The sequence below is a fragment of the Petromyzon marinus genome, chromosome 45 (genome assembly GCF_048934315.1).
Source record: "Petromyzon marinus isolate PM22_M1 ecotype Great Lakes invasive population chromosome 45, UKy_Petmar_22M1.pri1.0, whole genome shotgun sequence".
NCBI lineage: Eukaryota > Metazoa > Chordata > Hyperoartia > Petromyzontiformes > Petromyzontidae > Petromyzon > Petromyzon marinus.
This window is the reverse complement of record NC_133711.1, coordinates 10,896,707-10,917,382: the sequence shown is the minus strand read 5'-3', so window position 1 is coordinate 10,917,382 and position 20,676 is coordinate 10,896,707. Positions and strand designations below refer to the sequence as shown.

Here is a 20,676-nt window from a genome sequence, read left to right as displayed (position 1 = left end):
ACTCCACCACCCTGCATCTGCTGATTGAGATGATTGAGAGCTGCGAATATATCAGCCATGTACGCTAAAATGAGAATGAACTCAGGATTTTTGGAGCAATCTGCATGGCAGTGTTGGTGCTCTTGCAAAAACAGGGCTAATTCCACACGCATGGCAAAAACACGATTCAGCACCTGTCCCCGGGATAACCACCGAATATTAGAATGGAGCAGAAGTACCTCAAATTCAGAGCCCATTTCTTTACACAGCTCACTGAAGATGCAGTGCCTCAGAGCACTTTTTCGCACATAGTTCACACATTCCACCACAGTTTTTAATACTTCTGTCATTTTTGGAGGTAAGGTTTTTGTTGCCAACGCATGCCTGTGCAGAATACAATGCGTCACAATGATGTGTGGTGCATCGGCCTTTACTAGCGCACCAAAACCAGACTTTCTTCCCAGCATGACTGGAGCTCCGTCCGTACAAACTGCAGAAACCATATCCCATGAAAGATTGTTGTCTCTGAAGAAGTCATCCACAAGCTTCTTCACATCGGCTGCCTTCGTTGTTGTTGTAAGAGGCTTACAAAATAAAAACTCTTCTTTTATCATGTCGTCTTTCACATAGCGTACAAAAACAGCAAGCTGGCTTAGATCAGAAACGTCTGTGGTTTCGTCGAGTTGAAGGCTGAATTTTGCCGGGCTTGAAATCAGATCCGCGACTACTTGAGCCAAGATGTCTTTACGCATGTCTTCTATTCTGTGACTGACGGTGTCATTTGAAAGGGGAATTTGGGATAATTTACCTTCGGCCGCTGTTCCGAGTATCAGATTCGCCATCTTTAATGCAGCTGGTTTCACAAGTGTTTCACCAATGGTGTGTGGCTTGCCCTGCTTTGCGATCAGGTAAGCAACTTCGTACGATGCTGTCAGGATCGGTTTGTTAACAGGTACAAATCCAAGAGCAGGCAGAGTGGCCCTTTCATCAAATCTGGCTCTCTTCACCCTGAATTCAGCAAGTGTTGTGTTCTTGTATTCCCCGTCTCCATGCAGCTTCAAGAAGTGTTCCTTTAGTTTTGCCGGTGCAAGACTAGAGTTGCTCAACTTGGCGTTGCAAATCATGCAGATAGGACGCTCACTCCCATCACGTTCCGTGATACATGAGAATCCATGTTGTACATATTCGTCCGACCACTTTCTTCTTTTGCCCGACATAGTTAGTATGGATAAAATATTAAAGAAATCACACGACGTACGACAACAACAGTCACACGTTGACTACTGAGTACGCACTAAATTCCCCGCAGCGCTGATTGGCCAAGCAGTGTAGCATGATCATCTGCAGCCAGTGATGGCCAAGCGGGCCGTGTGTGTCATCACAAATTTACACAATAATTCAAGTGTGTCCGGACCTCCGTGGCGGGGGCTCTGCCGAACCCCTGAGATCGACTCACCGAACCCCTGGGGTTCGATCGAACCCAGGTTAAGAACCACTGCTCTAAACGCTCTAAACGCGCGGCGATTCTACATGTGGAGGGGGAAATTTCGGAGGAACCGGTGAAAAATCCACGCAACCACGGGGAGAGAGAGAGAGAGACGCGCACTCCAATTATACAGCAGGCGTCATGGCCCGGGATCGAACCCACGACCTCCTGTATACCAGGCGAGGTCGCTAACATCTCCGAGCCATCGTGCGCCGCCGCCGCTGCTGCCTCTGTCCAAGCCAGTAGCGGTGTAAATTTGAGGTTCCGTGATGATGGTGTCAATTGGCTTCAACAGCCGATCGGCAATAGCAAGGGAACTTTTTTTGCCAGTAACAAAGTATGAAAAATAATAATAGGTTTTATCCGTTCAGCCAATAAAACAAGAGGTGTTAAGATGTGAAAATACCAAATAGAAACCTTTTTGCAAGCAATCACGTCTGAATCAACCACACACAGTACTTGTGGTAAAACATGCGAGCAAAACATGGTCTGATAAAGGAATACATTGTCCTTGATACCGACTGGCCTACACATGCAAGTATGGGTACGCCCACCTCCCTTCCAAGATGTCTTGCTGGCCGTGTAAGGAGATGGGTGGGGGGCTCCCCCCCACCGAGGCCCTTCCGCCAGCAGTGGTCGCGAGCGAGGCGTTGCAAGGGGTCTGCGTGTGCTCCTTTACCTTCTAAGCAGCGAGAGGCGAGGGCCACAACAAATGTGGCCACGTGGTGAGTCGGGGCTGCCCGTGCGGTCTGTGTCCGTTCGGGCGAGTCCATGGGTGGGAGCCCTCAGGGGCAAGTGCTGTGAGCGAGCATCTATTAACGCTCAACTATTGTTTTTATTTTTCGAGGTAAGGCCCACTTGAGCTGTGTAGTTATTTGTTCAGAAGCGACCTGGCTATCACAAATGATAGGTCACACGAAGTGGGATTATCGTCGTGTGGAGATTCATAAGCAGCCAAATACTCTAAGCACGTGGTGTTCATTCTAAATGTGGAGCAAAAAACCGGAGGACGCGGAGGGAAAATCCACGCGACCACGGGGAGAGAGACACCGCAAACTCCAAATACACAGCAGGTGTCGTCAGGGTCGGGATAGAACCCACGACCTCCTGTAGACCAGGCGAGGTAGTTAACATCTCCTATCCACCGCGATGACGATGGTGAGAGACACCGCAAACTCCAAATATACAGCAGGCGTCGTCAGGGTCGGGATAGAACCCACGACCTCCTGTAGACCAGGCGAGGTAGTTAACATCTCCTATCCACCGCGATGACGATGGTGAGAGACACCGCAAACTCCAAATATACAGCAGGCGTTGTCAGGGTCGGGATAGAACCCACGACCTCCTGTAGACCAGGCGAGGTAGTTAACATCTATCCACCGCGATGACGATGGTGAGAGACACCGCAAACTCCAAATATACAGCAGGCGTCGTCAGGGTCGGGATAGAACCCACGACCTTCTGTAGACCAGGCGAGGTAGTTAACATCTCCTATCCACCGCGATGACGATGGTGAGAGAGAGACACCGCAAACTCCAAATATACCGCAGGCGTCGTCAGGGTCGGGATGGAACCCACGGCCTCCTGTATACCAAGCGAGGTAGTTAACATCTCCTAGCCACCGTGGTGCCGTGTTAAGGCTGACGCGGCGTGCTAGCTGGGTGTGGCCAGCACCACGTCCGGCCACCATGGTTTACACTGCACCTGCTACTGTACTCGCAGGAGTCTGAGTTGACCTAGGGGATGGACAGAGAGCGCGTTAGATGTCCATGGATGTTGAAGGCGAGTGGACATCAAACTCAGGATACCGGGTATATAGGGCAGTAGTGCCAACCACTGCGCCACCGCTCCCCACTTGTATACACACACTTATACACGTGTCATCACACAAGACACATATACACGTGTCATCACACAAGACACATACACACGTGTCATCACACAAGCCACACACGTGTCATCACACAAGACACATACACACTTGTCATGACACAAGACACATACACACGTACACGCAGACACGGCTTTATGAAAGTCGATTTAATTCAAAGGAAACAAATACATGTCACTTGTAAACACATCAACTCCAGGACTCGCCTCTCCATTGAGTCACATATATACCTGGTCATTCATGAACAAGCGTACCTGCCCATCGCATTAAAGATTCCCCCTATATCGCCTTTAACAGACTGTTAGGGCAAGTGCTGTTAGCGAGCAGCACCTATGAAGGCCGGCACGGCACTCAAGGAGGTGGGTGGCCATCACCACCCCCGGTCGCCTTTGTCTCCCCAGTGGCGATGTTTGCACATCGCACCAGCGACTGATTTGAGGCTGAGTCGACCTAGGGGAGGCCCAGGACCGGTTTGGATAATCGTCACCGGTGTTGGCCGTGAGCGGGAATCGAACTCTGGACGCCGGGTTTGCGGCACGCTAACCGCTGCACCACCACTCTCCACATTGCATCGCACACCTGTCCAGTGACACGTGACATCCAGCATCATACTAACAAGCCTCGTCAGACACATATACTTTTTTCAGAAACAGTGGTATACCTAGATTTGAAGCTTTCGTGACTGCAAGGATTCATACTTTGTTTTTTTTCGGTAAAGTCACGTAGGTAAAATAAAATAAATGAAAACAACTAAAGAGTAGTGGTATACCTATTTAGACGTGCGTACGTACATACCTATCAAGACCCGTGCTATCATTTGGTATGCAGAGTGCAGTACAGTAACTAAATAAACCGATGTTGGCACTCCCAGTGCCACACACACTGCGGAGGCCAGGAACGATGAGACTGGGTCCACACCCCTCACCCAGCTCGCCTCCTCCACTCCATTTACATCTGGCACATCTCAGCCGTGCCAGCAGGTCGAGGCTAGCACGCTTACGGGTGGTTTTCCCACTGGTATTTTACTTAGCCGGGAAATCAAGCCGCCGCTACGGCTGGCTCCGCAAAAGGGGACGTCTGAATCTGGCTCGGGGCCAAGCAGGGACAGGGGTGGGGCTCGCGACGCCTTCCGTTCGTCAAAAGTCGCAGTCGTCGGCGCGGGACGTCAACGGCATGGACCCCGGGGCTCGTGCGGTGGAAAAGCAACGCGCGTTTTCCCTGAAGCGCGCCACGCTGTCTCGGCGCGGCTCGGATGCGCCCGTGGAAAAGCGTCGCCTAGCGGATTGGCGCGCGCAGTCCCGTTCACCGTGCGGGCGAAGGGGTCGCTGGGACTTGAACCGCGCGAGCTCTTCAAACGCAATTTGCCGGCGCAACCTCAACGCGGGCACGCGGAGGCCACTCCCCGGGACCGCGAGAGAGGCCCTTGCGATGGCTGAGTCGCGCTCAAATCGGAAAAGGCGTTTTGCCAGATTGAACACATTCCCCTCCGGTGCACGATCAGTGCTGCCGACGAGCTCGCGGGGGCAGTTGGGTCAGCGGCATAGCAAGCTGCTCGCAGAAACCGGGAGATTGCAAAGTGGGTGGGGCGGGGGGGATAAAATAAGTACTATATCGCGGGAAAAATCGGCGGTGGTTGTCGTCCGGAGAAGCTTAGCCCACACATGAGGAATGTGGAATTTTCAACTGCCGTGAGCAAGAGATGGGCACCCGCGAAGGCGCTCGCGGTGACGGACGCGTGTCGCCCCGCGGCCCACACGCGCGCGTTCCCCTAACCTCGACCCGCGTCTGCGAGCGACCGGAGCGATCGCGCGGGCGCTGCGTTGAGATCGGCGGAGCGGCGAGGCCCGGGGCGAAACGAGACGGCGAAGTCCTGGAACTCAGCTCACGCGGGCGGCCGCCGTGGGGGCGGGCCGCTGCCTCGTGAGACCGGGAGAGGCTGCGGCGTGGGGAGGCCGTCACCCGGCAGCGGATCGGCCGCGGCCGAAGCTGATCGCGATGGCGGCGGCCCCCCGTCATATCGGCCGCGGAGCCGGAGAGCGTGGCCCCCCCGTGCGGGTCGCTCCGCGCGGCTCGCCGCGTCGCCTTCTCGTCGGCCGCGGCGCTTGACGGCGGGGTTCCCGCGTAGTTCCGTCTAGACGGAGCCGTCGCTGTCAGCGGTGCTGCTGTCGTTCGCCCCGCCTGCGGGACACGCGCGCACGCGAATGTCGTTCGGAATAGTTAATAACAAGCCACAAACTCGAGACTTGCAAAATGCTGGAAAGGTTTAAAAATGTTGAACTCGAGACGTCCAGCACCGCAGTGGCTCAATCCACAACGACGCCAGTGATGGTTCTGTGCCGTGTGAGTTCATCGTCCGGTTAGGACCCGTGTCTAGGGCCCTTGCCTATAGACACCTGGCAGCTTGACTCTGCTGAAGAGATGATGAATGTTGCGGCTGGTTCAGAGTTTGCTTGTGTTGAACCAATGCTGCTGCAACGATCCACCCCGAGGAGTGTGAAACGTCATTGTTGGAGTATATTGTGCTGTCTGCGTCTTTGTTGTGTGACCCACACGGTGCAGTGCATGATAGGTGTGAGCGGAGGGTGTCAATGGGAGGGAGTGGAGTAGGAGTGGGAGGCGGTGAGTGTAGGGGCGAGTGGCAGGGTGAGTGGCAGGGTGAGTCGTAGGGTGAGTTTAGGGGCGGGTGGCAGGGTGAGTGGCAGGGTAAGTGTAGGGGCGATTGTAGGGGTGAGTCGCAGGGTGAGTGTAGGGCGAGTGGCAGGGTGAGTGTATGGGTGAGTGTATGGGTGAGTGGCAGGGTGGGTGTAGGAGCAAGTGGTAGGGTGAGTGGCAGGGTGAGTGGCAGGGTGAGTGGCAGGGTGAGTGTATGGGTGAGTGGAGGGGTGAGTGGCAGGGTGGGTGTAGGAGCGAGTGGCAGGGTGAGTGGCAGGGTGAGTGGCAGGGTGAGTGGAGGGGTGAGTGGCAGGGTGAGTGTAGGAGCGAGTGGCACGGTGAGTGGCAGGGTGAGTGGCAGGGTGAGTGGCAGGGTGAGTGGCAGGGTGAGTGGCAGGGTGAGTGTATGGGTAAGTGGAGGGGTGAGTGGCAGGATGGGTGTAGGAGCGAGTGGCAGGGTGAGTGTATGGGTGAGTGTATGGGTGAGTGGAGGGGTGAGTGTATGGGTGAGTGGTAGGGTGAGTGACAGGGTGAGTGTATGGGTGAGTGGCAGGGTGAGTGTATGGGTGAGTGGCAGGGTGAGTGTATGGGTGAGTGTATGGGTGAGTGTATGGGTGAGTGGCAGGGTGAGTGGCAGGGTGAGTGTATGGGTGAGTGGCAGGGTGAGTAGCAGGGTGAGTGGCAGGGTGAGTGTATGGGTGAGTGGCAGGGTGAGGGAAGCGAGGGTACACACGGAGGGAGGTGAGGCGCTGGATCTGGGCCTCCAGGGCGACCGTGTGGCAGCCCTGCAGGAAGGCCTCCGCGTACTGGAAGAGGCTGAGGAGGCCGGGCCGTGGTGCCGCGCAGGCCAAACCGTCCACCATGTAGGCCACAGCGTCCCTGCACGCTGCTCACATGGAATCGATGGCGGGAATCAACGCGGCAGCGGCATCGGTGATCGATTCAGCAGCGAGGATCGGTGCGCCAATAGAGCAGCCTGGTGCCGATTATACAAGCGTTGGTGGGTCCTCTCCTCTGCTGGGGACATTGGGTGGCCCCCAACCTAAATATTTGCTAAAGATACTGCTGCACGTCAGTGCGCCTGCGCATGATGTTTTGTTCCGATTTCTCGTCGCTCCGTTGCCGTCATTTATATTGCCGTTGTCATCTTGGTAACCCAGGCCACACAACACGACAGCTACACACCCACTGCACTACAGCTACACACCCACTGCACTACAGCTACACACCCAGTGCACTACAGCTGCACACCCACTGCACTACAGCTACACACCCACTGCACTACAGCTACACACCCACTGCACTACAGCCACACACCCACTGCACTACAGCCACACACCCAGTGCACTACAGCTACACACCCACTGCACTACAGCTACACACCCACTGCACTACAGCTACACACCCACTGCACTGCAGATACACACCCACTGCACTACAGCTACACACCCAGTGCACTACAGCTACACACCCAGTAAACTACAGCTACACACCCACTGCACTACAGCTACACACCCACTGCACTACAGCTACACACCCACTGCACTGCAGACACACACCCACTGCACTACAGCTACACACCCAGTGCACTACAGCTACACACCCACTGCACTACAGCTACACACACACAACAGTACAGCTACACACCCAGTGCACTACAGCTACACACCCACTGCACTACAGCTACACACACACACAACACTACAGCTACACACCCAGTGCACTACAGCTACACGCCCACTGCACTACAGCTACACACCCACTGCACTGCAGATACACACCCACTGCACTACAGCTACACACCCAGTGGACTACAGCTACACACCCAGTGCACTACAGCTACACACCCAGTGCACTACAGCTACACACCCAGTGCACTACAGCTACACACCAGTGCACTAAAGCTACACACCCACTGCACTACAGCTACACACCCACTGCACTAAAGCCACACACCCACTGCACGACAGCTACACACCCAGTGCACTACAGCTACACACCCACTGCACTACAGCTACACACCCACTGCACTACAGCCACACATCCACTGCACTACAGCTACACACCCACTGCACTACAGCTACACACCCACTGCACTACAGCTACACACCCACTGCACTACAGCCACACATCCACTGCACTACAGCTACCCACCCACTGCACTACAGCTACACACCCACTGCACTACAGCCACACATCCACTGCACTACAGCTACCCACCCACTGCACTACAGCTACACACCCAGTGCACTACAGCTACACACCCACTGCACTACAGCTACACACCCACTGCACTACAGCCACACATCCACTGCACTACAGCTACCCACCCACTGCACTACAGCTACACACCCACTGCACTACAGCCACACACCCACAGCACTACAGCTACACACCCACAGCACTACAGCTACACACCCAGTGCACTACAGCTACACACCCACTGCACTACAGCTACACACCCCCTGCACTACAGCCACACACCCACTGCACTACAGCCACACACCAACTGCACTACAGCTACACACCCACAGCACTACAGCTACACACCCACTGCACTACAGCTACACACCCACTGCACTACAGCTACACACCCACTGCACTACAGTTACACACCCAGTGCACTACAGCTACACACCCACTGCACTACAGCTACACACCCACTGCACTACAGCTACACACCCACTGCACTACAGCTACACACCCACTGCACTACAGCTACACACCCACTGCACTACAGCTACACACCCACTGCACTACAGCTACACACCCACTGCACTACAGCTACACACCCACTGCACTACAGCTGCACACCCACTGCACTACAGCCACACACCCACTGCACTACAGCCACACACCCAGTGCACTACAGCTACACACCCACTGCACTACAGCTACACCCCACTACACTACAGCTACACACCCACTGCACTGCAGATACACACCCACTGCACTACAGCTACACACCCAGTGCACTACAGCTACACACCCAGTGCACTACAGCTACACACCCACTGCACTACAGCTACACACACACACAACACTACAGCTACACACCCACTGCACTACAGCTACACACCCACTGCACGACAGCTACACACCCAGTGCACTACAGCTACACACCCACAGCACTACAGCTACACACCCACTGCACTACAGCTACACACCCACTGCACTACAGCCACACACCCACTGCACTACAGCTACACACCCACTGCACTACAGCCACACACCCACAGCACTACAGCTACACACCCACAGCACTACAGCTACACACCCACTGCACTACAGCTACACACCCACTGCACTACAGCTACACACCCACTGCACTACAGCTACACACCCACAGCACTACAGCTACACACCCACTGCACTACAGCTACACACCCACTGCACTACAGCCACACACCCACTGCACTACAGCTACACACCCACTGCACTACAGCCACACACCCACAGCACTACAGCTACACACCCACAGCACTACAGCTACACACCCACTGCACTACAGCTACACACCCACTGCACTACAGCTACACACCCACTGCACTACAGCTACTCACCCACTGCACTACAGCTACTCACCCACTGCACTACAGCTACTCACCCAGTGCACTACAGCCACACACCCATTGCACTACAGCTACACACCCACTGCACTACAGCTACACACCCACAGCACTACAGCTACACACCCACTGCACTACAGCTACACACCCACTGCACTACAGCTACACACCCAGTGCACTACAGCTACACACCCACTGCACTACAGCTACACACCCACTGCACTACAGCTACACACCCACTGCACTACAGCTACACACCCACTGCACTACAGCTACACACCCACTGCACTACAGCTACACACCCACTGCACTACAGCTACACGCCCAGTGCACTACAGCTACACACCCACTGCACTACAGCTACACACCCACTGCACTACAGCCACACACCCACTGCACTACAGCCACACACCCAGTGCACTACAGCTACACACCCACTGCACTACAGCTACACACCCACTGCACTACAGCTACACACCCACTGCACTGTAGATACACACCCACTGCACTACAGCTACACACCCAGTGCACTACAGCTACACACACAGTGCACTACAGCTACACACACACTGCACTACAGCTACACACCCACTGCACTACAGCTACACACCCACTGCACTACAGCTACACACCCACTGCACTGCAGATACACACCCACTGCACTACAGCTACACACCCAGTGCACTACAGCTACACACCCACTGCACTACAGCTACACACCCAGTGCACTACAGCTACACACCCAGTGCACTACAGCTACACACCCACTGCACTACAGCCACACACCCACTGCACTACAGCTACACACCCACAGCACTACAGCTACACACCCACTGCACGACAGCTACACACCCAGTGCACTACAGCTACACACCCACTGCACCACAGCTACACACCCACTGCACTACAGCTACACACCCACTGCACTACAGCCACACACCCACTGCACTACAGCTACACACCCACTGCACTACAGCTACCCACCCACTGCACTACAGCTACACACCCAGTGCACTACAGCTACACACACAGTGCACTACAGCTACACACACACTGCACTACAGCTACACACCCACTGCACTACAGCTACACACCCACTGCACTACAGCTACACACCCACTGCACTGCAGATACACACCCACTGCACTACAGCTACACACCCAGTGCACTACAGCTACACACCCACTGCACTACAGCTACACACCCAGTGCACTACAGCTACACACCCAGTGCACTACAGCTACACACCCACTGCACTACAGCCACACACCCACTGCACTACAGCTACACACCCACAGCACTACAGCTACACACCCACTGCACGACAGCTACACACCCAGTGCACTACAGCTACACACCCACTGCACTACAGCTACACACCCACTGCACTACAGCTACACACCCACTGCACTACAGCCACACACCCACTGCACTACAGCTACACACCCACTGCACTACAGCTACCCACCCACTGCACTACAGCTACACACCCACTGCACTACAGCTACACACCCACTGCACTAAAGCCACACACCCACTGCACTACAGCTACACACCCACTGCACTACAGCCATGAACCCACAGCACTACAGCTACACACCCACAGCACTACAGCTACACACCCAGTGCACTACAGCTACACACCCACTGTACTACAGCTACACACCCACTGCACTACAGCCACACACCCACTGCACTACAGCCACACACCCACTGCACTACAGCTACAAACCCACTGCACTCAGCTACTCACCCACTGCACTACAGCTACTCACCCACTGCACCACAGCTACTCACCCAGTGCACTACAGCCACACACCCACTGCACTACAGCTACACACCCACTGCACTACAGCTACACACCCACAGCACTACAGCTACACACCCACTGCACTACAGCTACACACCCACTGCACTACAGCTACACACCCAGTGCACTACAGCTACACACCCACTGCACTACAGCTACACACCCACTGCACTACAGCTACACACCCACTGCACTACAGCCACACACCCACTGCACTACAGCTACACACCCACTGCACTACAGCTACACACCCACTGCACTACAGCTACACGCCCAATGCACTACAGCTACACACCCACTGCACTACAGCTACACACCCACTGCACTACAGCCACACACCCACTGCACTACAGCCACACACCCAGTGCACTACAGCTACACACCCACTGCACTACAGCTACACACCCACTGCACTACAGCTACACACCCACTGCACTGTAGATACACACCCACTGCACTACAGCTACACACCCACTGTACTACAGCTACACACCCAGTGCACTACAGCTACACACACAGTGCACTACAGCTACACACACACTGCACTACAGCTACACACCCACTGCACTACAGCTACACACCCACTGCACTACAGCTACACACCCACTGCACTGCAGATACACACCCACTGCACTACAGCTACACACCCAGTGCACTACAGCTACACACCCACTGCACTACAGCTACACACCCAGTGCACTACAGCTACACACCCAGTGCACTACAGCTACACACCCACTGCACTACAGCCACACACCCACTGCACTACAGCCACACCCCAACAGCACTACAGCTACACACCCACTGCACTACAGCTACACACCCATTGCACTACAGCTACACACCCACTGCACTACAGCTACACACCCACTGCACTACAGCTACACACCCACTGCACTACAGCCACACACCCACTGCACTACAGCTACACACCCACTGCACTACAGCTACCCACCCACTGCACTACAGCTACACACCCACTGCACTACAGATACACACCCACTGCACTAAAGCCACACACCCACTGCACTACAGCTACACACCACTGCACTACAGCCATGAACCCACAGCACTACAGCTACACACCCACAGCACTACAGCTACACACCCAGTGCACTACAGCTACACACCCACTGCACTACAGCTACACACCCACTGCACTACAGCCACACACCCACTGCACTACAGCCACACACCCACTGCACTACAGCTACAAACCCACTGCACTCAGCTACTCACCCACTGCACTACAGCTACTCACCCACAGCACTACAGCTACACACCCAGTGCACTACAGCTACACACCCAATGCACTACAGCTACACACCCACTGCACTACAGCCACACACCCACTGCACTACAGCCACACACCCACTGCACTACAGCTACAAACCCACTGCACTCAGCTACTCACCCACTGCACTACAGCTACTCACCCACTGCACTACAGCTACTCACCCAGTGCACTACAGCCACACACCCACTGCACTACAGCTACACACCCACTGCACTACAGCTACACACCCACAGCACTACAGCTACACACCCACTGCACTACACACACACAACACTACAGCTACACACCCACTGCACTATAGCTACACACCCACTGCACTAAGCTACACACCCACTGCACTACAGCTACACACCCACTGCACTACAGCCACACACCCACTGCACTACAGCTACACACCCACTGCACTACAGCTACACACCCACAGCTTTGTGCTCCCCACTGCACTACAACCGGAACCCTTACACTGTTCAATCAGCTGCTCACTCACACACTCATGTATGGATCCATCCATCCAGCTGTTCATCTATTTACTCACTTTCCCACTCACGCACCCACCCACTCACCTACCGCCTCTTACAAATGAGACTATATCCTGGTATCTTGAGTTCTCACTTGCTCAAGCAAAAATAAACTTTGAACTCACACCTCCTCACCCACTTATCCACTCATCCACCCACTCAATCACCTACCGACCAAACCACCTCAATCGCCCAGTCACCCAATCATTCTCTCAATTCTTGCACATGGAGACTCCGGTCCTCGTCCCTCGAGTTCTTTCACCGTGCAAGCTAAACGTGATCCTTGCCGTGATTAGCGGGGGGGCGATCCTGTCAAGGCTCCCGTCATGGTGGTGCCTCCCGTCACTCGTCACCTGCCCCGTCACTCGTTACCTGCCCCGTCCCTCGTCACCTGCCCCGTCACTCGTCACCTGCCCAGTCACTCGTCACCTGCCCCGTCACCCGTCACCTGCCCCGTCACCCGTCACCTGCCCCGTCACTTGTCACCTGCCCTGTCACTCGTCACCTGCCCCGTCACTCGTTACCTGCCCAGTCACTCGTCACCTGCCCCGTCACTCGTCACCTGCCCAGTCACTCGTCACCTGCCCCGTCACTCGTCACCTGCCCCGTCACCCGTCACCTGCCCCGTCACTCGTTACCTGCCCCGTCACTCGTCACCTGCCCCGTCACTCGTCACCTGCCCCGTCACTCGTCACCTGCCCCGTCACTCGTCACCTGCCCCGTCACTCGTCACCTGCCCAGTCACTCGTCACCTGCCCCGTCACTCGTCACCTGCCCCGTCACTCGTCACCTGCCCCGTCACTCGTTACCTGCCCCGTCACTCGTCACCTGCCCCGTCACTCGTCACCTGCCCCGTCACTCGTCACCTGCCCCGTCACTCGTCACCTGCCCCGTCACTCGTCACCTGCCCCGTCACTCGTCACCTGCACCGTCACTCGTTACCTGCCCCGTCACTCGTCACCTGCCCCGTCACTCGTTACCTGCCCCGTCACTCGTTACCTGCCCCGTCACTCGTCACCTGCCCCGTCACTCGTTACCTGCCCCGTCACTCGTCACCTGCCCCGTCACTCGTCACCTGCCCCGTCACTCGTCACCTGCACCGTCACTCGTTACCTGCCCCGTCACTCGTCACCTGCCCCGTCACTCGTTACCTGCCCCGTCACTCGTTACCTGCCCCGTCACTCGTCACCTGCCCCGTCACTCGTTACCTGCCCCGTCACTCGTCACCTGCCCCGTCACTCGTCACCTGCCCCGTCACTCGTTACCTGCCCCGCTTCCCGCGGGCTTGTCCAGCCGGCGGAGGAGCCGCTCCGTGGGGATGAGGTAGAGGCAGCGTCCAGAGTCGCAGCAGCAGCAGTCGTCCCAGAATGACAGCAGCCACGGCCTGGCCTTGAGCTCCGGGTAAACTGCAACGGGAAATGCGGGAACCCGTTAAACACTCCGGACACTGTGTGAGTGAACGAGCGTGTGCGTGAATGTGTGAGCGAGTGAGCGTGTGAGTGTGTGTCTAGGTGAGCGAGTGGGCAAGCGTGTGTATGGGTGACAAGGCAAGTGGGTGAATGAGTGGGTGTATGGGTGAGTGAATGAATGAGTGGGTGTATGGGTGAGTGAATGAATGAGTGGGTGTATGGGTGAGTGAATGAATGAGTGTATGTATGGGTGAGTGAATGAATGAGTGGGTGTATGGGTGAGTGAATGAATGAGTGTATGTATGGGTGAGTGAATGAATGAGTGGGTGTATGGGTGAGTGAATGAATGAGTGTATGTATGGGTGACAAGGCAAGTGGGTGAATGAGTGTATGTATGGGTGAGTGAATGAATGAGTGTGTGTATGGGTGAGCGAGTGGGCAATTGTGTGTGAGTCACCGCTACACTATAAATCCACTACACACCACGCCAGTGACGTATATCTGACACAGTTGTGAGCCTCCGCTAGGTTGAATCAGTGCTGGTGCGATGCGTAAACATCACCACTAGGGCGACAAAGGCATCCGAGCGTAGTGCTAGACACGCACCCCCTCGTGTGCCGTGTCGGCCTTTATAGGTGCTCGCTAACAGCACTTGTCCCAACAGTCTGTTAAGGCTATACGGGGGATCTTTGTCTTTTTTACGTGCGTGGGTGAATGGCGGCGGTGGTCGGCGTGCGTGTGTGGTGTGCGTCAGGTACCGTGGGCGGCCTGCGTGGCGGGGCGCGTGCCGTCGCGCCCGCTGAGCTCGGCCACCTTCCTCAGCACCGGCGCCTGGGCGAGCAGCTTGCGGACCACGGGGTCCTCGTTGTAGCCCAGCTGCCGGCACAGTTCCAGCCTCTGCGGCGCGGCGAGAGTCAAGAGAGCGGCCGGCTCGGATCACAGAGAACAGAAACCCCTCAGGGTTTCGCGCGGACACAGAATATCTAACGGAGGGGGTCCTTGTCTATCTGGCAATTTCCCAGCGTCGGTTTAAAGGCAGCCCATTGCTGCTGACGAGACGAATGAATGTCAAAAAAACGGACGAAGAGCTCGCTTGCGTGGATCCAGCGCCGCTGAACAAACACGCTCACGCTCGGCCGTGCGGACAACGAGACGCGTCATTTTTTCGTTCAACGCGGAATTTCCGCAGTTGCCCTTCGCGGTGCCGTTGAGCGGCCCGACCGTCCGCGACGCCGGCCCCTGGCGGCCGAGGGAGAGACGCGCGGCGGCGTTGCTCACCAGGAGGAGCCGCAGGCAGGCGCGCAGGTGCTCCGCCAGCGCCGCGTCCAGGAGCTCGTCGCCGGTCGTCACGGGGACGGGGCTGGGCTCGCGGCTCGCGCCCATGCCCACGTCCTCGGTGGTGCCGCTGCCGCTGCCGCCGCCGCCGCCGCCGCCACCCAGGCCGCCGCTGGTCGAGCTGCGGCGCTTCTCGTGAGGCCTGCACCGCCGCGTGAGCCAGGCCGTTAACGTCGGTTTGACCGGCCCCAGGGGCGGCGGTCGCAGAGAAACGTCGGCGCGGCGCGAAGGGAGACGCCGCCGCCACCACCGCGGTGGTGGAGGTGGTGGTGGAATGGTGTAGCGGTGCGCCATATCTCGACTTGGCAGTGGGACCAGCAATCACCCCGGGAGATGGAATCAAACCGGTGATTTCTGGATTGCGATTCCAGGTGTGCGAGCGGGGGTGGTGCCGCGCTAGCGGGGGCGGTGCCGCGCTAGTGGGGGTGGTGCCGTGCGAGTGGGGGGTGGTGCCGCTCACCCTCGGCTGTCCCCGCACTCGGACCGCTCTCCATCAGAGATGTCCAGGAAGTCGAAGCTGCCCAAGGCGCTCTCCACCGTGAGACTCCCGCTCGACTCGTGGCTCTTCAGAAATCGGTCCTTCTACAAGACAAAGACAAAAATTTCCACGTCGCCTTAACAGACTGTTGGGGCAACTGCTGTTCGCGAGCACCTATGAAGGCCGGCACGGCACACAGTGGGGGTGGCTGGCCAACATCACACCCGGTGGCCTTTGTCTCCCCAGTGGTGATGTTTACACACCGCACCAGGTACTCATTTGCGGTTGAGTCGACCTAGGGGAAGCCCAGGACCGGTTCAGATAAATGTTAATGGTGAGCAGGAATCTCACTTGGGTGAGCGTGCTAACAACTTCTCTATTGCTCCCCACACACACGCGCACGTAGTGGTGGGAATACGATTGCAGCCGACGCTCGCTGCTATTTCCCTTCTGCGGAGACATCGTAGCGCAGCGATAGGAGCAGTAGTTTCATTCAGTCTCACTTTGTGCTTCACTGCCGCATGTGTCCGGCCACTGTACAAAGTCTCCATGCTATGTGACGGTACAAACAGCTGTTCCCATCTGGAGAAGCTCCTGGCGTTCGGGAAGACGCCGCTCACTCCCAAATATTAGGAACATCGTCGCAGCGGCTCGCACGGAGCGGGCGCTGCGATCGGTATCGCAGAGCGCAGCGAACGGCGAGCGAGACCTGAGTGGCGTCCAGGAGGGAGAGAAACGCCGTCGCCATCTCCTCCAAGTCCTCCAGGCCGTGTCGGGTCGAGCGGGCCTCCAGCGCGACGCTCAGCTCCCTCGCGGCCTCGTCCAGGCCCGGCCCCGTCGCCGCGCAGTCGCCCGCGGCCGACCCCTCCTCGCACGCCGTGCCGCATCCCCGCGCGGACCCCGCGCGGCCGCCCCCGGTCGTCCGCGGCGGACGGGCGACGCCCTGGACGACCGCTACGGATGCGTCGCCCGCCGGGGCTTCCCGGCGCCCGGGCGACGCCGGCCCGGAGAAGGGAAGCGTCTTGCGAGCGGTCGTGACCGCGGACGGCGGGCGAGCCGGCTTCGTGGGGGACCACGGGGGCGAGGAGGGGTCGCGCGGCGAGGACGGGTGGCGGGACGAGCCGAGCGACGGCGCGGGGCTGTCCAGCGAGTCGGAGAACACGGAGGAGGCATCGTCCGTCGGGTAGAACTCCTCCTGCCCGACGCAAACGCGCTCATCAGCAGTGCACGGCCGCGCGGCCCGACGCCGCTGCGGGAGTGGGGTCAGGCGGCAACGCCTGTGCACTGAGAAGGTGGGAGGCGTGCGGGTGGTTGAGGTGGGGATGACACTGGGGCCTGCTTTATTTTCTAACACTTTTGCTGAGCGCAGGTCCACAAAGGCCTAAAAAGGTCAAAGGGCCAGCAAGAACCAAGGCTCTGAAAGTTGTCGTCAAGACTCGGCCATCAACCGCATCAACCGCCTGGCTGTTTGTCGTCACCCATCGCCCAGCTGTTGTCCGCGCCCTTCGAGAGTCGGTGAGTGAGAGTGTGCGACGAGCAACGACTTCACGTGCCCCGGCACAGATTCCTACGTCTCTGCCGTGTCACCTCCTTGACGCTCTTATACCGACAATCGCCAGAACGTAAGGTCTATGATGCCAATGTTATTCTGAATGGAGTATATACGCACCCAATATTAACCGGGGCTTGATAACCTTAAATTATTGCCTTTCTTGCACTGGTTGCCTTATAATTAATCATCATGTTGTCCATTGGGTGATGCCTTATTTCCCTAAACTATGAGTTAAGTCATCGATTCATTTGTGGAACAGTATCAAATATTCTTTGGACCGAGTGTCAGTTGCTTATTTGATGACTAGTACTCTCATTTTTAAAAATATAACTAAATGCTTAAATTATATGTGTGTGTGTGACCCATCACGTTCCATACGAGATATTGAAGAATCTGGACAATACGGCCAGTTTCTGTCATTGTGTAAAAAAAAATGACACCCTAGACAAATCAAACATTAAAATAAATGACATATGCTTTCCGGAACGACAGGGGAGGGAGATAAATACATTGTCGAAGCCTCGATTCCCTTTTGTAAGCTCCTACGAAGGGGAATGAAGATGCCAAAAGATATAAAGGGCTCGGTGAACTTGGCCACGAACAATGCGAAAGTGGCGATCTGCAGGGCCAGAAAATGTGCAATTTGAAGGAAATGGCACATCAAGGCGCTATCGCATCCTCAAGCCCCTGGCTACTGCCAGAATTCGGCCGGAATTTCGCTACGTTCAGTCCTTTTTGACGCGTTGGGCTGCAGAGGGTTGCTCTCCGTGCGATGCGACTGATGGAGGGGATTTGGCAACGGGTAACAAAAACAGAAAATACGCACGGTGCGATCCGGCGCAAAGTGCGTTGTGTAATTCGGCATTCGCCGGGACACCGCTCTAAAGGCTGCATCAGTTTGGCGATCGGCAAACACATGGTTCTTGTGTTGAAACAAGAGTGTAGTAACTACGTACATCACCCCATGCAGAGTCTTTGAAATTGGACTGGTAAGTGCGGTACAGTGAATACAGTAACGTTTTACAGTAGGGAATATTTGTATGTTTATTCAAGCGCATTTCATTTCGGAAACAATTTTAGAACACGAAAAAAACATACATAACACCTACAAAGATGTTATACAAGAATGTACAAAAATAAGCGATTTTAAATGACGATTAGTGCTTATCCGGCGTTTTTGAAAATCCGGCGCCCCCATCCCCCCCGAAGCCGCCGGGTAATCGATGATCAACTGTATGTTGATAATCAATGATCTACTGTACGTTATATTTCTTGTATTAACAAACAAAAGGCCATAAATGCCAAAAATGAAATAGCAAAATAAACACGCAATGAACAAAGCGAAGTGCCGAATAACCATGCATTTCTTTGGCTTGCTCCTTTCTATCCAACAAAAACAACAAAATTAGGGAGGGAAGGAGGGAGGGAGGTGGGAGCTCACAAAGAAGGCTTGGTCGGGCGTGCTGGGCGTGCTGGGGGAGCCGGGCACCGTCCGGTGCGACGAGGAGGCGCTGGGGGTGCGGCGGTGGCCGCTCACGGAGCCGAGGCGAGACAGCGGCTCCTCGCGCTCCAACGCTCTGCGGCAGCGGCACGCACGCACGCAGGCACGAGTCTTCGAGTCGCGCGGACACCGTGGGCGAGGGGGTTCACTTTGTCCCTCGCATTAGGAATTGCGGGGCGCGTATAATGCATTGATTTTTTTAATCTTAATTGTAAAAGACTGAAAATAAATTAAAGGAGGCCAGTTTGGGCCTCCCCCCCAAACTCCGCCCATGGCAGCAGACACATATGAGCACGTGGGTGATGTCTGCGTGGGGGACCGCGCAAGCGAGCGTGCAGGAGCCTCGGCACGCGATAGAAACTGCGTAAGCTGAGGCCATCATCATCGCTCCGGCTCCGTACGGGAGTGAAGCGTCGGGGAGTTCGGAGAGAACTCGGGGGCGGTTGGGTCACTTGTCAATGTCAACATAATAAAATTACCGGAATGCAACATTAATTTCAATAACATTGACACTGATGACCATCAGGACTCAACATTGACAAACCTACATCTACTGAGCTCAGCCACAGACCTGCTCAAGCGCGTGGAGCGATGACTTCACGGCAGCCAAGTTGCATGGGGGGGGGGTTATCTTCCTGCCAGCTGATTGGACGGTGCAGTGGTAGTGATGCTGTAATCCATAGCAACCGCCGCCACGCCCACGGCTTTGTGACGTCACCAGAACACCCGCAGTGCCTTTGAATTTTTATTTAATGTTCTCTTAAATGCTTCCGATACTACTACAATCGCTGCCCACGAGATTTTACGTGCGTGTGTTACGGCGTCACGGCCCGGTTGACCGCACCGTGTGGGTGACCATGCGTGTGTCCGGTCAGCTGGGGGCAGTCGTGCAGCGGTTAGCTCGTCGTGCTACGAACCTGCCGACCCGAATTCGATTCTCGCCACAGGGAGGCAAAGGCGGCCGGGGGTGGTGCTGACCACCCACCCCTTCGTGCGCCACATTGACCTTAACAGGTGCTCGATAACAGCACTTGCCCCAACAGTCTATTCAAGCCATACGGGGAATATTTGTCTTTGTGCGGTCAGAGGGAGCGGCGGTGCAGCGGTTAGGGCTCTACGCTGCGAACCCGGCGACCCGTGTTCGATTCCCGCTCATGACCAATGACGGTGGTGAATATTAGAACTGTGTTTGGGCCTCT

At 56.0% G+C, this 20,676-nt stretch overlaps 1 protein-coding gene across 1 annotated transcript in view; it reads right to left on the bottom strand.

The window, feature by feature from the left end:
* Positions 1-3,490: 3,490 nt before the first annotated feature.
* Positions 3,491-20,676, bottom strand: part of LOC116952137 (rho family-interacting cell polarization regulator 2-like) — a 38,617-nt gene continuing 21,431 nt past the window's right edge. The window contains exons 12-19 of the mRNA XM_076074095.1: positions 19,418-19,553; positions 17,134-17,619; positions 16,407-16,528; positions 15,890-16,088; positions 15,370-15,508; positions 14,468-14,608; positions 6,742-6,894; positions 3,491-5,534 (exon numbers count right to left, since the gene is read on the bottom strand). Of these exons, the coding sequence (XP_075930210.1) occupies positions 5,488-5,534; positions 6,742-6,894; positions 14,468-14,608; positions 15,370-15,508; positions 15,890-16,088; positions 16,407-16,528; positions 17,134-17,619; positions 19,418-19,553 (1,423 nt within the window). The 3' untranslated portion in view covers positions 3,491-5,487. The remainder of the gene's footprint in view (positions 5,535-6,741; positions 6,895-14,467; positions 14,609-15,369; positions 15,509-15,889; positions 16,089-16,406; positions 16,529-17,133; positions 17,620-19,417; positions 19,554-20,676) is intronic.